The sequence below is a fragment of the Brienomyrus brachyistius genome, chromosome 1 (genome assembly GCF_023856365.1).
Source record: "Brienomyrus brachyistius isolate T26 chromosome 1, BBRACH_0.4, whole genome shotgun sequence".
Lineage (NCBI taxonomy): Eukaryota > Metazoa > Chordata > Actinopteri > Osteoglossiformes > Mormyridae > Brienomyrus > Brienomyrus brachyistius.
Window position 1 is genome coordinate 17,765,196 of NC_064533.1, and position 15,527 is coordinate 17,780,722.

At 43.5% G+C, this 15,527-nt stretch overlaps 4 protein-coding genes across 12 annotated transcripts; 1 reads left to right on the forward strand and 3 right to left on the reverse strand.

Annotated features, from left to right (window-relative positions):
• The first annotated feature begins 25 nt into the window (after positions 1 to 25).
• Positions 26 to 2,711, forward strand: thtpa (thiamine triphosphatase). 6 transcript variants are annotated; one of them, XM_049007287.1, is made up of 4 exons: positions 26 to 115; positions 613 to 688; positions 798 to 1,361; positions 2,234 to 2,711. In XM_049007287.1, the coding sequence occupies exons 2-4, from the start codon at positions 619 to 621 to the stop codon at positions 2,332 to 2,334; spliced, it is 735 nt and encodes a 244-aa protein (XP_048863244.1). In that variant the 5' UTR covers positions 26 to 115; positions 613 to 618; the 3' UTR covers positions 2,335 to 2,711. The 6 variants fall into 6 exon arrangements, with proteins under 6 accessions (XP_048863244.1, XP_048863554.1, XP_048863156.1 ...); XM_049007597.1 differs by having other exon boundaries at positions 801 to 1,361; XM_049007199.1 differs by having other exon boundaries at positions 61 to 329.
• Positions 2,712 to 3,260: 549 nt separating this feature from the next.
• Positions 3,261 to 7,423, reverse strand: psme1 (proteasome activator subunit 1). The gene is made up of 11 exons (XM_049007082.1): positions 7,182 to 7,423; positions 6,717 to 6,749; positions 6,560 to 6,622; positions 6,355 to 6,462; positions 5,331 to 5,394; positions 4,723 to 4,820; positions 4,518 to 4,586; positions 4,248 to 4,315; positions 4,037 to 4,091; positions 3,697 to 3,783; positions 3,261 to 3,538 (listed from the first exon to the last, which is right to left on the reverse strand). The coding sequence occupies exons 1-11, from the start codon at positions 7,218 to 7,220 to the stop codon at positions 3,458 to 3,460; spliced, it is 765 nt and encodes a 254-aa protein (XP_048863039.1). The 5' UTR covers positions 7,221 to 7,423; the 3' UTR covers positions 3,261 to 3,457.
• Positions 7,424 to 8,220: 797 nt separating this feature from the next.
• fen1 (flap structure-specific endonuclease 1) lies at positions 8,221 to 11,954 on the reverse strand. 4 transcript variants are annotated; one of them, XR_007396739.1, is made up of 13 exons: positions 11,801 to 11,954; positions 11,423 to 11,516; positions 11,220 to 11,322; positions 11,012 to 11,114; positions 10,267 to 10,330; positions 10,071 to 10,180; positions 9,833 to 9,969; positions 9,663 to 9,729; positions 9,431 to 9,562; positions 8,970 to 9,121; positions 8,718 to 8,832; positions 8,473 to 8,624; positions 8,221 to 8,433 (listed from the first exon to the last, which is right to left on the reverse strand). XR_007396739.1 is itself a non-coding variant. In XM_049006559.1 (12 exons), exons 2-12 carry the CDS (start codon positions 11,502 to 11,504, stop codon positions 8,547 to 8,549), a joined length of 1,143 nt encoding a protein of 380 aa, XP_048862516.1. In that variant the 5' UTR covers positions 11,505 to 11,516; positions 11,801 to 11,954; the 3' UTR covers positions 8,221 to 8,546. The 4 variants fall into 4 exon arrangements, 3 of the variants coding, with proteins under 3 accessions (XP_048862516.1, XP_048862601.1, XP_048862681.1); XM_049006559.1 differs by having other exon boundaries at positions 8,221 to 8,624; XM_049006644.1 differs by having other exon boundaries at positions 8,221 to 8,624; positions 11,779 to 11,815.
• Positions 11,955 to 12,312: 358 nt separating this feature from the next.
• Positions 12,313 to 15,051, reverse strand: nanog (nanog homeobox). Its single transcript, XM_049006825.1, has 4 exons — positions 14,598 to 15,051; positions 14,103 to 14,467; positions 13,887 to 14,003; positions 12,313 to 13,675 (listed from the first exon to the last, which is right to left on the reverse strand). Exons 1-4 carry the CDS (start codon positions 14,947 to 14,949, stop codon positions 13,391 to 13,393), a joined length of 1,119 nt encoding a protein of 372 aa, XP_048862782.1. The 5' UTR covers positions 14,950 to 15,051; the 3' UTR covers positions 12,313 to 13,390.
• Positions 15,052 to 15,527: the final 476 nt, after the last annotated feature.

Genomic DNA, 15,527 nt, shown 5'->3' on the forward strand with positions numbered 1-15,527 from the left:
TGGTTACGGGGACCGTCTGTTGTGGTGGGAGGAGTTAGAGGCACGTAAAACGACGCATGACGCACGTACGTCACGAAGCATTCCGTCAGCGCCGAACGCCCTCTCCCATTTAAAGGCATTTTGACTTCATTGTAATTCATATAGTTAGCAATTTATTTAACTTAAAAGTATAGCCGATTGGATAGTTGTTTGTACGGTTTTTTCTGTTTGTATATTTTGATGGATTGAGGCTTAGTCATATAATTCGATAGTTCCGATAAGGTCTGCTGTCCGTGCTCCGTCATTTTGAAATCCCGTGGTCTCAAGTACATTTTGCATTCTTATTACTGGTGATGTATACATTAATATCCTCGTATTATACTCTAGCAAATAAAAATTAAACTATGCTATCATTATTCTTTAATGAATATTCGTTAGTCATCATGCATTATTGGGATTGTTTTAGAAGTTAGCGAACGATGTTGTGATTTTATTAACTGAATATTTTAAATAGTTTTTGTATGTATTAATCTCAACAGACGATATTCTCTACAGTTAATACATAAAATCAGACCTGCTTATTTATCTAAATATTAATTTGTGTTGTTTTTCTTTTTTAAATCTTCTACTTAGGATACGATGAGTGTGGAAGTGGAGAGGAAGTTTGTGTGTGATGCCAACATCCAGGACAAATTAAGAGAAATTGGAGGTGTGTTCAGGAGTCAGACTCTGGTAGAGTATTTCTGTGCAGATATCTGAGAAACTGCATAATAAATATCTGTCTTTCTGTTGTAAGTCTGACTTGTCTTTCTCTGCAGCAGTGTGTGTTGGGCAGTGCCAGTTTGAAGATAAGTATTTTGATACCCCAGACCATCACCTCACCCTCAGAGATGTCTGGCTGCGCTGCCGGCAAGGATCATGGGAACTCAAATGTCCGACGCAGGAAAGTGGGAACCCAGAACTGGGCCTGTGCTCTCGTTACAGAGAGATAACCAGCCTCCCTGAGATTATAGCAAAAGTAAAAGCAGTCATAAAAGACAATTGTGGAGATGAAAAACATGATACTGAGCAGGCTGAAGAGCAGAAAAAAGCTGACAAACATGAGCAGAGAGCAGTTATGGATATGAAGCCTGAGAAAAAAGAAACGGTTGAAGGTGGTATGCCGTCGTGGCTGGGCGACCTTAACCTGCTGCCGTTTGCCGTGTTCACTACCAGCCGGTGTTCTTTCAGACTTGACGGGGACACCGACATGGGGGGAGTGCGGGTGGATCTAGATCAAGCTGACTTTGGGTTTTGCATTGGAGAAATAGAAGTTCTGGTTCCGGACGGAGAAGAGATACACTCTGCACTGGAGAAAATTGAGAGGACTGCGCATAGACTGGGTGAGACACAAAGAGCATTATCACTGTCCCATGTTGTGCTTTGGTCTAATCTTGTATAAGGCGCTTTCACACTGAAGTTCAGGAACTTGGTCCAAGTTCCTGGGCTGTCTTGACCTGGAACTTTTGTAGCTCCTGGTCACTTTCATGTGTTGCTCTCACACAACAGAACTGTGATGTTTATGTTAAATAAGCATGGGAGATGCAAAAAGTTTGTAGGTTAAACTTCACATATAATTTTACTTGCATGACTTGACATGTCCATGATTCTTATTAAATATGACCAGCAGATTGATAATTTTCCAAGGAGTAAAAAATGACGTAACTTTTTCCCGCTGGAAAATTTCATCATTGGCACCAGCGATATTAAACAAAAGTATATTTGTTATTGGTTAAATTTTCAAACGCAGAAATATGGAGATGCAACCAATAAAATGTATTCATTAAATGTAATTAAGGTACAAAAATAATTCTCATCATTTTGCTCAATTTTTGCGCTGTTAATTCTATCTTTTTTTCGTTGCAATTCCGGATAAGTTCCAGGTTAGCAGGAGTGCTTGTGGTCAACCAATCAGCAAGTTATGGCTGTAAGCACCTCCCCAGTAGTTCTTATTCAAACAGAAAGTACCTGGTCTAAAGTAGGTACTGTAAAATGGTTCCAGACCTGCCTCTGAACAACTACAATCGGGCCGAGTTCCTGCAGTGTGAACGCGACAAAAGTCCCTGGTTCCGGGAAAAAAGTTCCGGCCATTTTAATGCACCTAGAATTAAGACTAGTTTTTGACTGTTTCTTTTGGCTATGACAATTCATTTTATCTGTTTTTAGTCGGCATGTTAGTGTTTCAATAATCCCTCTCTCTTCTTTTCTTTTGAAGGCCTGTCTGGTTATAAAAAAGTCCCAGGAAAAATGAATGTCTACTTGCAAAGATATAGACCAGAACACTTCACGGAATTATTAAATGCCAACATATTGTGACAGAAATCTTACAATCTAGATAAAGTAAAATAAAATAGATGGCTAGTTAGCCAAATTCAAGGAAATATGTAGCAGATATTGGTAGTATTGATTTTACATTCTTTTAAATCAGCCTAAGCTATTGAATCATGTAGTATTTTTTTCTGATGCTGCTAGTGGACAGTGGAGTCAGAAAATGCAACAATAAGTAAGTCGTAATTATCAGGAATCCCAGGACAGGTTTAGAGGAAGGGAGAGTAGCAATAATGTTGCATTAACTTAACTATACAGTGCCACAAATATGTGTTTACACAAGTTCCCTTTTCTGCTAATCTGAAAATAAGAATATAATGTAATGCTGAACATTTAAAAATAAATATGTGTACTCAGTGAGTACATCAGTATGTATACTTGTGTGTTCCTCCAAAAAGCAAATAATGAAATTGCAACTTGATGCATACATCATGCAGGCTGGGTAAGGATGTTCACATATGGTTCAACACTGAAACATAAAGACTAAGATGTTTAATCTAAGTCAGAGGTGGACAATCATATCCACAAAGGGCCTGTGTCTATGCAAGTTCTTGCTGCAACTCCCTAATTAGGTCACTAATTAGAGGACTGATTGGCTGAAGAGTCCTCACACCTGGGTTTGAACAGCTGGCCCAAAGGTTATCCCAAAAACCTGAAAACGTACTTGCCTTTTGTGGATAAAATTGCTCACCCTGATCTAAGTGATTCTAAATATGTTATAATTCTTGGTGTGAGATGTGGTGGTTCCAGCATCTCAGAAATAGTCACAAGACCAGGATTGTTACAGTCCGATGTTTACTGAGAATGGTGCAATGAAGAAAACATCATGTTGGCATGTCCTGGAGGTAAAAGGAGGTCCTTCTGTGGTTTTTATAGCAGATGGTGTAGCAAAATAATTTTCTGAAGACACTCGGTGTTGTTCTGGATAGTCACTGCTTTATTTGTAAATCTGATTAAAATTTACACAAAATACAGCAGAGTCATCGGCTGTGCGATCTGAGAGCCTGTGTATTAAAACCTAAAGTATCTAGTTACCCAGACAGTGGCTAACAAGCTACCTGCTGGGTCTGGTTTCTCTATAGGTCTGTGCTTGTCTGTGTGATTGTGTGTGTTAGTAGATGAGAGCCTTGCAGTCTCCTCTTGGCTTCTTAATCTTGTCGTAGTTCTTGTTGATGATGTCATACAACACAGCCTGGGGGTAGTAACAAGGGTGACAAAATCAGTAGTACAAAGTAGTAGTAAAGTACAAATTACACTGCAGAAAAGTGCCATCTTTAATAGTCTGTTAGACCCTTGACATGTCTAACATTGGCAGCACTGGTCTAAAGTGAGAGAGAGGTGAAGACTTACATAAGTGTTTCGGATCTCCAGAACCACAATGCGCAGCTCACAGTACTGATGCTGGTCCAGCTCATGTACCAGTTGACGGTAATCACCCTAAAATTAAACAACAGTATGACCCTCAGGCACGACACAAAGTGCACACATACCAGTACTAGAGCTAAAATGATGTCAATGTATCTTTAGCATGAATATGTTTTAGCACAGGGGTGTCCTAGACAGTCCCAGTCCTGCACAGCTTAGTTCTCCCTGTTCCATCACACCTGATTCAACGGAAGAAATGGGTGGCAATTATCAGAGAAGTAGAATCGGGTACGTTAAATGAGAGGAAACCCTGTTTGGCACTAACCACGTGAGGCTGTTTGGAGGCTTTGGCCACAGCGTCTCCTCGTTCACTGTAATACCTGACAACAAAGCCAGAATGTGTTATGATAGCAGACACAGAAATGCCACAAAGCAGCTCTGTACAGCAGACCGTTTCCCTGAGTGCTTATCTGCATACGTAGTGTCAGCCTCAGATTTTACATGGTAGTTCACTGTAATCATTGCCTCAGTCTTACTTTGAGATCTGCGTCTGAAATCCCTCTATTTTCGTGCGAGTGTTGGTCAGCAGCTCAAACACTTTCTCCTGTAATGTAAATGCACATTTCTCATCTTTTTCCATTGCTGAATATGGTTGACAGAAACACAAACTTTAAAAAAAAAATTCTCTACCATTTGGGCTGTGATTTCCTACTTACACAGTCATTAATATGTTTCAATATCTCTAAACTCACTAAAATATTTGGCACTTTATATATAGTAATAAATAAATACCAAACAAGACTGACCTGCACAGCAACACCAAAATTATTCCCATCTTCAATCTTGGGAATCTGAAGCTGGATCCACATTGACACCTGAAACAAACGGGAAAGCAAGTTTAGCACAAGAACAGCTAAGTCTTTAAGTTCCACTGCCCGTCCAAGGTCGTGCTGCACGACCCGTGTTTCATCAGCTGTCCACTGCCCATGTGGCAACCGAGGGCAAACTCACGGTGTTCAGCTTCTCCTTCAGGGTCTGGATGTGCGGCTTCACTTCCTTCAGCAGATGCTCTACTCTCTCGTTAGTGGCGATTGGGCCACAGGATGGACCTGCCAGGCAACATGGGGCCCAACGATGAGGTCAGGTGGGAAAACATAAGAACGTGAACTACACCAGGGCAACTTAAGACAGCTGAGTGGTAAAGGTACATCACACTGGGACTGCACCAGTACACACAACAGAATTCCAGTGCGCGCCTTTCCCTTTCTCGGGCAGTCATACACCCGAATACCCCTCCTCATTTTACACATTGACCAGCCAGAAGCAAACAAATCCAAATGTTCTGAAGAACTATCTAAAATAATATCCCAGACAGCACAGGACAGAAGGCTGGAGTTCACGATGGATGGGATGCCAGTCCATCACAGGGCATATATAAGCACAAACACACCATCATATACAGTGGGTGATTTAGATATGCCAGTTACCCTAAGTGCAGTATCCTATGGTTACCTACGGCCATTAAAGCTGCACATACTTGTGAGGTAACTGATATCAACTGAGCCACCCTAATACAGTACCCACTATTTATAATGAATAATGATTATAATGATGTTTACCTTCCTCCTCCTCTTCTTTTTCTTTATCTTTATCCTTTTCTTTCTTCCCTTCCTTGGCTTCTTTCTTTGAATAAAAAGTGAACGATGGTCAGAATTACAATGACACTAATATAAGGTTCTCCTTAGTCTCTGGTAGCCTTCTTAATAGGAGGGAGCGATATGGCAAAAATATCATATGTGACCCTCTAGCACAAAACTGTACACTTGGGTCAAAAATAAGAAATTAGGGTTATGATATCAAATGAAACGGCACAAAAAAATCCTCAAAAAATATCTAAAAATACGGCCATGCGACTTCCGTACGGTTTTGTGCTGGAGGGTAACATATATCATGATTTTTTTCAGGCAGGATCACAGTCCACAATCTTATCGTGATTCTTTTTCAAGTTTGTTCTTAAGACTATTCTGCAAGTTACTGAACAGTACAACGAAACTAATTCTTCTATTTTAAGATAGCTGCTGTTTCTGCCATATCAGTTTGGAAAATCCAAACAAGTTCCATATTACCAATGCCAAATTCTTTTAGGGACCAACTCCCCTATGTCGTCCATGCCACTACGTTGCTAAATAGGGAATGTGTAGCATGTTTTGCATTACATGTTAGGACAAGGTTGCGAAAGGCAGAAAGGATTAAATCCAAGGCACCACTTGCTGTTTGCTATTACCGGTTTATTAGTGTGTCGAAATGGATTTGCCTGATAAACAACTTTAGATGCATGTATGAGCCATAGACCTGCCACTGATAGAATGTGCACTTTAAAGTAAAGGCAGATCATTCACGATATTGTCAAATCACACACAGCTTCTTCCTGCTATATTGTATTAAGTGTCTCTGAACATCTACGCATACAATTATCCAGTCATGAATGGGTAAAGCTATATCTGAAAATGTTATTTTCCCTGAAATAATGTGAAACTTCTGGATCTTTAGTTATGCACCACTTCAACTGACGGTCCTTTGATAGAGGATATTTTAAGCACATCACAACCATGTTAATGTGGTGCTAATGTCAACACAACGTACCTCCTCCTTCTTCTTCCTCTTCAGCTCTTCTTTTTCGGGGTCAGGAATTGGGATCTCCAGGGGTGCCACCAGGGATGAGAGATCCTCTGCAGAAAGACCCAGGGATGCCTCAAGAGGCACAGCAGATGGGTTACAAGAAGGTGACACAACACAACATGGCGAAAAGAACAGCCTGCCATGATTATCTAACCCTCCCTCTACCTACCTGAAGCAGAGTCTCCATCTCAGCGATTTTCTGGGGGAAAAATGTGGAGACTAGCGACTCTGCCTGGGAAGCAGAAGGAACAACAAAGAAACATTCTGGTTATAGATGGCAAAGTCAACTGATTTCCCAGTAAACTGAAAATAACAGGGAAAGTCACCTCTTTAGTGAGCTGCTTGCAGAAGTCTTCAACCTGAATAATCGTGAAAGGGAAAAATAAGCTTGTGCTGCACACACCAGACACACGCAAATTTGCAGTTTGTTCTTAAATTCAACCTAATCTGTAATTCGTCCATTTATCATGATAAAATAAACACCATTATATTAATTAATTGTGTATTCCCAAGTCCTTGGTACTGCTGCATAATTCGATTTTATCTTCTCAATGAAGTCTCTAAAACGTTTACCTGTTAAAAGTAAGGCGAACTAAATAAACAGTATAGCCCTTTCATACCTAGCTGTTGACTGCAAAAAATATAGTGTCTTCGTCGCCTTAATTTTTCCTTTCGTTTTCGTTTTCTTCGTAAATATTATTCAATAAACACCCGAAATACTGAATGCAAAACGCAAATATCGCAGTAAAATGAATTACTGTAAATCATGTGCTGCAAAAAGAGAAGCTTACCTGTTTCTGGGACTCGGGGCGGATGTCTAAGGAAGTCATCGTGTAAACTACGGTATGTAGATATTTACACCCCTATAATAACCTAAATGAAATTATTATCTGTTTGGGTAAGTTATCCAGCTAACGTGTACATTTAATAGCCTCACTTTTGTGTTTTTAGAGTCCGATCGTCTTGACGAATATAAGTCACTGTTAGTCAGCACAAAAAGTGAAAATGAAAGTTAAATAACGAACTATATTTCCTTCATTCGGGGCTTTCCGATTCTCTCTAGCGCAGTCCTCCGGTCTACCGTGGGAAATGTAGTTTTAACTATAACCTGGTCCACCAGACGAAAATTAAAACGGATTAGTGATTTGAGTTCAGTGTATGTCCCAGGATCATTATGATGGAAATTCACCTGCTGCTTATAGCTTCAAGCCCTACGGTGAAACTGCGCAGGAATTTCTCGTTAAATCACCGGCTGTATCTGCACCGTGAAAGTATATAATTCCACAAATTGCGATATTGATTCAAACGTTAAACATTAAACAACCGGTAGAAGGTGTAAAAAACACCAGCTTTTACAGTAAGGCAGTGAATAAGAGTATTACGAAGCACAAAGCTTTTACATTAAAATTTTTTTAAATTGCATATATGCAATTTAGAGCAACATAATGCTTTACAGCAGAAGCAAGCCTAACCACCATAAACAGAAAGAGATTTTTCTGGAATTATGTCTTTTCTAATTAGTTTACTGCATACTCGGACCCGAATGGAGTCCATCCAGACAGGTTAATCCTCCCCCATGCATCGTACATCATTTGATCCCCCCCCCCCCCCAACTAACTCAAACTCTGCTGTGCGTAACTAAAACCCAGTGTATCAACTACTGGCAATCACCTCATTAACTCCAAGCCACATCACCCAGTAGATAGTGTCACTCTGTTGGAAGAGCTAATGTGTTTGTGCTGTAGCAGGCTGGGGTGTGTATTTTTTTTTTTTTTTGGGGAGGGGGGGGGGAATCTCTGATACTCATTCACAGAGCCATGAAGAAAATAATGAAGTACAACAGAAATTTATTCAGGTTCATATTACATTTACAGGCCATCTGTATACAGAGCACAGTAAAACAAAAAAATATATTTTTACTGTATATTGCTAGAACCAAATTTGTTCTCTGGTTAAAATCTACTCAGTTACTATCTAGAATTCAGTCACACTTTTTTTGTGGAGGATGATGTCTGGTTCAAAATCGAGAGAGGGAGAGATCTGCCAGCACACAGCACCAGCACACAGCACCAGCACACAGCACCAGCACACAGCACCAGCACACAGCACCAGCACACAGCACCAGCACACAGCACACTCCTCGTCTGCTTTGCACATTATTTGCCTTTCTTGAACTTCCCAGGAGTGGCGCTTGTCTTCTGTTTCTTCTTGGCCGATCCCTTGGTCTCTGGTTCCTGAGGCGGGGAAACAGAATACAGAATGTTAAAAAACATGGATGTAGAGAAGCACACGGAGACAGACACTGTGCCATAGATGCAGGCTGTTACCTTGCGTTTGGATGATAGGGAGCCGGTCACTGTGAAGAAGGTGTCCAACCTGCCCTGTGTGCTGCCCTGCCTGCTCTTCAAGATCTTCTTACAGCCATTGCGGATGCGGTCCTCACTGTTCAGGTTAGACGGACACAAAAATCACCAGAAATAAGAACTCATCTCAGTGAGCTTTGCTGCCTTTACATGCAGCGAACATGAAACATATTAGGAAACCACATAGGAACCCTTCAGCAGAACAAAGTAACACACCTGAACTGCTTCTCAGCACACATGAACTGGACCAGCCCATCTTCATCTGGTTCATTCCACTTCAACTCTACAGAACTGCAGTCAATCACCTCCGGGTCCAGGAACAGTCCACGGGCCTCTTTGTACAGCCAATCCTCTGGCACAGGATGTTTCTGAAGCCGTGAGGGTGGGGGGGGGGGCATACATTCAGTATTTAAATATGAATAAAAACCTGACATGGTAAGACCTCAAAACACAAAGACAGCAGTAATGGATTACCTACAAATTATAAAATGTTAAATAAGGTGTTTTACATTGGCTGTAAACACCAGAACCTCCTTTAACTTAACCTTAATAAAAGCATCCTTCAAAGTACTGATTGAGAACAGACACTGTCTATCCCTCCACTTTGCGTATCCTAGAAATTCAGGCTGATCGGGGGAAACCCTGTACACTAGAGAAGCCAAACTATAGAGGCTCACAGTCAGATCAATGTTGTCCAAGATCTCCTCAATGGAACGATGTTGTCTAATGAGGTCCATGGCCCTTTTAGGCCCGATCCCCTTAATGGTGCCGCAGTAGTCACAGCCGAGCAGGATGCAAAGGTCCACGAACTGAGGGAGAAGAAGTGAACCAATACACAATAAGTGACAATGGTCACATGACCTGTCGGGTGCCAAAGAAAGTGGAGGACCTGGGACAATGTGGCGATACCTGCTGGTGTGTCAGACCCATGTCCTGCAGAACACGGCTGAAGTGAAATTCCTGAATGGGCAGTTTCCTGCATATAGAGAGACGGGGACATTACCGACGGTATCAGCAGAACGGTGTCGTCAGCAGAATTAAGCTGCCAGCCACTGTTGTTCACAGATTCAAGCTTTTACTTTGCTTCACTGGCAGTAAGATGTCTAAGCAGGACATTCGTGCCAAACGTCAGGCCGTCCATATCCTCGGTCGCCGTGGCAAAGACCTTCCCTGCTTTCACCAATGCAGCACAGCTGGCCTCTGCTTCACATGGAGCCTGGGGAAAGATGGCACTGTAACTCAAACTCAAAATGGCAGAGGAAAAGGCATGAGCGGAAGGGTTGCGGGACGTCAGATGGGACCAGGGGGCAGTCACACCTCAATGTAGGGCACACCCATGAACTTCAGCAGCTTCTTGCATTCATCATTGTGCTGGCTGGTAACCTTAACCAAGCGCTTTGTGAACTTCTCAATGTTCTCCTGTTCTCCTGCCAGACAACACAGCAGAGCAGCCAGTCAGGCGCTGAGTAACAAGAGATCAAGGCACATCCCCAGCTTGCGTGTTGGTTGTTACCTGCTTCCTGCGCCTGGGCCAAAAGCTTCTCTGCCTCAGCCCGCCTCTCTCCTCTCTTCGTCAGCTGAGGAAGAATCACAGCGGCACTGTCATACAGACAGGTTCTGCCCAGCATGGAATTCAGTCAACCTGAGATGCATCTGAGGTGGCTGGAGATAATTTCCAAATCACGCCACGTAATACAGTACTGTGCAAAAGTCATAGGCAGCAAAAGAAAATGATGCTTAAGTAATCTTTATGTTGGTTTAAAGCTATGATATTATGCCTGCCAAAGTGTGTTTACTTCTGCTAAACCCAATTATTTCCCGCAATCATAAAATACACTCACATATTTTATGACTTAAGTAGTTAGTATCTAGTGGGCAAGTTAATTAAGTGAGCTGGCGGTAAAATTTAATAAATACATGGAACGGCTGAGGTGCCCCTGGGGAGAAGTTTGGGAACTGAAGCAGTGTTCATCTACCCATCTAACTAGATATCAGTTTTGTGTTACTCCTGATTTCCATGTTATGTTATAATGTTAAATTGTTTTTTGTTCTGAGCAAATGTGCACTTACTACTCAGATAAACAGCTTTAAACATTTCCTTTGACTGCCTCAGACATTTTTGCACAGACGGCACACATGCATCCCAGTTTGTTAAAAACAAAACGGAAATTAAAAAAATAAATAAAAAATATGATAGACCAGTGAGTCTAAAGGTTGTCCTGAATAAAATGGATGGATGGGTAGACACACAGATGTACCTCGCCGGACTTGAGCTGTGGAGGCTTTCCGTCAAACACGTACACTGGCTTGATTCCGCTTTCTAACATACGGATGGTCCTGTAGAACATGCCCATCAGGTGGCTGAAACGGAGACGGAAGGTCAGCTTTCAGAGGACACATTGCAACAAGGACCCTGCCTGTAACAGCTGTACTTCCGGGGGACCTGGGAATACGGAGACCATATACCTCGTCGTTTCCCCATCCTCGTTCTGTAGCACATTTCCATCCTGTCTGACCGCGATCAGGAACTGATAAATACTCATGGATGCATCTATGGCGATCTTCCGCCCTAAGCGAATGAGAGAAAGAATCGTCTGTTAAATGCAAGGAAAGAAATGGCGACGTGGTGAGAAATGCAACTCTTGAGCGTTGGAAACAGACGAAATCACCGAAGTAGCTTTTGATATCATGCTCTTTGATTGCAGACGGTGCCTGATCGGCGATGAGCTTCGCAAGGCCGTGAATTCCCATGGTGACAGCATACTGTGTATATGAGAGGACGAGCTTAAAAGTCTCGGAAAACACAGAGACACAGACAAACATGCATGTAAACACTGCATGGTTACTTAAAGAGGCCAAACGGCTGGTGTACGATTCCGCATGCTTTAATATCTGATACTGTATAACCAAAATAAAGGGCTCGTAAAAATACGAAATCCCAGGCGGCCGAGCTTGTCCGCGCCGAAAAAAATAAACACCGCTACAACCCCCATATACCGCTGAAACGTACCCGTCACCTACTAACCAGGCAAAGAAACAGGACTCACCGACAGCCGCCGAACCACAATCACAACATCTATAGCGCGCTACTTCTCGCGCCCTTTCCCGCGAAATTTCACGTCCAGGCATAGTTGCCGATGTCAGATCACAGGCACCGCAATCGATTGCAGACTCCAAGTGATCCGTGGTGCCAGTGACCCGTGAATGAAATGACTCCTCCCTTGTTTCAGTTCTTTCCACCCGGGTATGTCTTCAACATTTATTCCCGGTATGGAACAGTGATGGTGCTAGAGTGATGGTAGTGAGGCGTAAGCCTTGAATCTTTTGTCAAGTTTTGTTCGCTATATGCATAACGTCACTGTCATAAAACACTAATTTCAGAGCCGGGGGCGAACATATAACCGATTGATTTTGAGCAGAATTTAAATCTTGGATACAGATTCATCGACAGTGTTCTGCATCTCGAGATCACCCCTTAATCTTATAACCATACTTATTCAATACCATTGTAAGATATGTTTGTAGTGTTTTATAGGAAATACGGCACCAACAATGGCAATAAAAGTATACCCTTTATAGGAGCAACACAGTACAATGTAATCAAAAACTTATGGGACACTGGACCGTCACCTGTAAAGTACGGGTGACGCGCATATTGCATTTAGCACGTTAGCTTTTAACATTTACATTTAAATTCCTTACCTGGCCAAACACACTTTAGCACAGCTGAGGCAGAACATATGAACTGCTCCCCCCCCCCCCCATTATATCTGTAGGGGGGCTGTAGACATGGTTGGGAGTCTGGTCTTCAACATTGCTGTTGATATCTGTGCCTCGAGGGAGTATTGGGGAGGCTTCTACTATGTGTGGGGATCTTGGAACTGCACTGGCTATGAATTCTACATTAGTCATATAATCAATTTTCTCCCAGTTCCTCCCATGCCCAGATGAACATGTACATCACAGGAAGTGACCTAGAGGATATTCCTATTAAGCAGCACTTCCAATGAACAGCATAACCTGCTGCCACCACTTTATTTCCACTCTGCAGGAGCAAATATCCCCTTTCATCACTTAACCCCATAACAGGACTAGAAACATAACTCCACCTGCATTAAAATTGCCAGATAAAACTGGTATTGACCCCGAAGGCTGGGGGTAAATTAAAAAAAAAATAAAAAAGCAGCCAGTGTGTTATTTACATATTTACAGTAGAAATGCAGCAACATCCTATGAAATGACATTTATCCCAGAAGCAGAACATCCACATTGTCCATTAATCAGAACAGCAAGTGAAAGATTCTGTAAGCAAACTGCAGCAAATAGTGCAGTACTAATACAGTATTTGTTCAGAGCAGATTTTACAGCATTAGAAATGGGAGCCTGCAGCTAGACTACAGCTGTATACAAAATAGACTCAGCAGCTTAGGACAGTTATGCAACCCCCCCCCCCCCCCCCCCCAAAAAAAAAATATAAAAAATTGGGGTACTGACCCACTAAAGACAAGTTGTTCATTGTAAATTCATTTCATTGACTAACATGGCAGTCTTCAAGATGACAAGAGTTTAGGAGACTGTATATACAAAAGTTAAAAGCATAAAATTTTGCATGTATAAAACAGCCACAGTATTGGAAGCTACGTGGCCCACTGGGTGGTGTTCTGTACCATCACCACACCCGTGGGACTGTCTATCACACCGGCACCATCATCACCACCACAATTAGCAATGCCGCCATAGCCAGCAGAGCCTTGCTCAAAATGGCCAGTAGGGGGCAGACTCCAGTTACCAGGCACTCGGGCAGGAGGCTTGGGTGGCGTGGCCGGCTGAGGGTAGCCGCTGTAGTAGCCAGACGACTGTGGCGGGCTTCTGCTGAATGTTGCCTCCCTGAACGGAGCCACAGAGTAATGATCCGGCATGAACTGTGGGTAGATGGAAGAGACTTAGATATGCAGATTGGGGAATTTGTATCTGTACCATCCTGCCTTTAAGACAACACCCAGACTAGGGATGCAGCTCCTGGGAGGATGGACTCACTATGCGCCCAGTAAGACTTCCTCTAAGCCACTGGAGGACAGAGGCGGGTTTCCGCTGGGCAGAAAATGGGGTGACACGGTCATGCAGAGGGCTTACCTGCGAGTGATGGGGGATGCCAGTGTAGCCAGTATTGGGGAACCTCTCAGAGGCCCAGCCGTTCTCCTTCTGGTGTCTCTTCAGCTTCATCCTACGGTTCTGGAACCACGTCTTTACCTGAGAACCACAGTGAGTAGAGTTGGAAACAGCTTCCATGCCATCTTCATGGAAAAACACCTCATCTCACGAAGTAGCGTCTACAGTGGCGTGTCTCACCTGCTTGTAGGTCAGACCTGTGAGGCCTGCAAGAGTCTTCATCTCCACAGGAGTGAGGTACCTCTGCATGTTGAACCGATGGGTGAGGGCACTCATTTGGCCTTCTGAGAAGGCAGTTCGAGCCTTAGCCTTTTTGGGCTGTGTCGTGGTTTCTTGTGCGGCTGGAGATGGTGTGCATGGTGGCCCATGCTCTTCAAGACTCGAACCGAACCCTGTTGGCTCATCTATATTTAAGGAGCTGGACACCGGCTCACTGCTGTCAGGGCTCCCGCTGTCCTGGTACTCCTGTGGGCTTCTCTCCACCCAGGACGTAGCAGGGGCCTTAGGAACACAGCCATCGCTGCTGCTAGCCGAGCTCCACGAGTCTAAACGAGGATTTGAACATTCAGAGACTCATAAAAGCAAGCCCAAAACCGTGATAGTGATTCGGTGCATCCGTTACACATGGACCAGATACGTGATTAATATTTCACGCACTTGGATTAACAATTTTACCTGGCGTGTGGGCCTCGGAGTCGCTGGCAGCATCGCCGCGGGCGCCCTGACCTTCCTTTCCCGGTTGCTCAGGCTGACCAGAGCTGGGCGGAAAGAAAAATCGACCTCTCTGGCCTTGGGTGTCTGCGAAACACAACACTGGGCCGCGGATATCGCCCGGGTTGGTTTCGCCGTCCCCGGGGCTTTTCGGCGAAGATGCAGCGTAATAGCCTCCGCCATGGTTGAACGCCGCCTCCGCCCAGCCGAGCCCGGCGGCGCCTTGGTCCGGCCCGGGCGGGTACACCAGCCCATAAGCGTATGCGTGGTAAGATGGGTTATAGCTGTAGCTCATGGGCAGCTTCCAATCTGCCATTGTACCAAAACCCGGTCAAAACGTTAACCGCAAACCGCCTCACAGTCTCCCCTTTCCCAAATAGAACCCTAATACTGAGCGTCCCAAAGGTGCGCAGTGTGGTCCCATATATAGGGTCCGGTTCAGGGTGTGGGGGTGTGACCGCACGTCGAGCGGCTCGCCTATCGGCCATGTGGCCACCTAGCGCCGCATCACGCCCACCACCGTGCGGCAACGCCCATCGACCACGCTCCCTTCAGGTGCGCGACACAGCAAACTTTTATCTGGGATTTATTAAGCTAAACATTCCCAAACATATTCGGAATAGGACTGGTACCTAATTTAGAGGGGAAACGAGGCAGTAAACATAATGCAAATAAAAGCAAACATCTTCTTCTAATAATTTATGTTATTGACAACCCCAAACTTGCAGTGCCGATTAAACAGTTGGAAGAACATGCATGGATTAGGTGCAATTTAATGTTATACGCAGTATTTTACAGCCATAATTTATATAGCTATAATTTTTGTACTTATTTAATTCTTTGTTTAAACTGATTCAAATATGTTGTGACCTTCAGCTGTAGTGACATATTTTC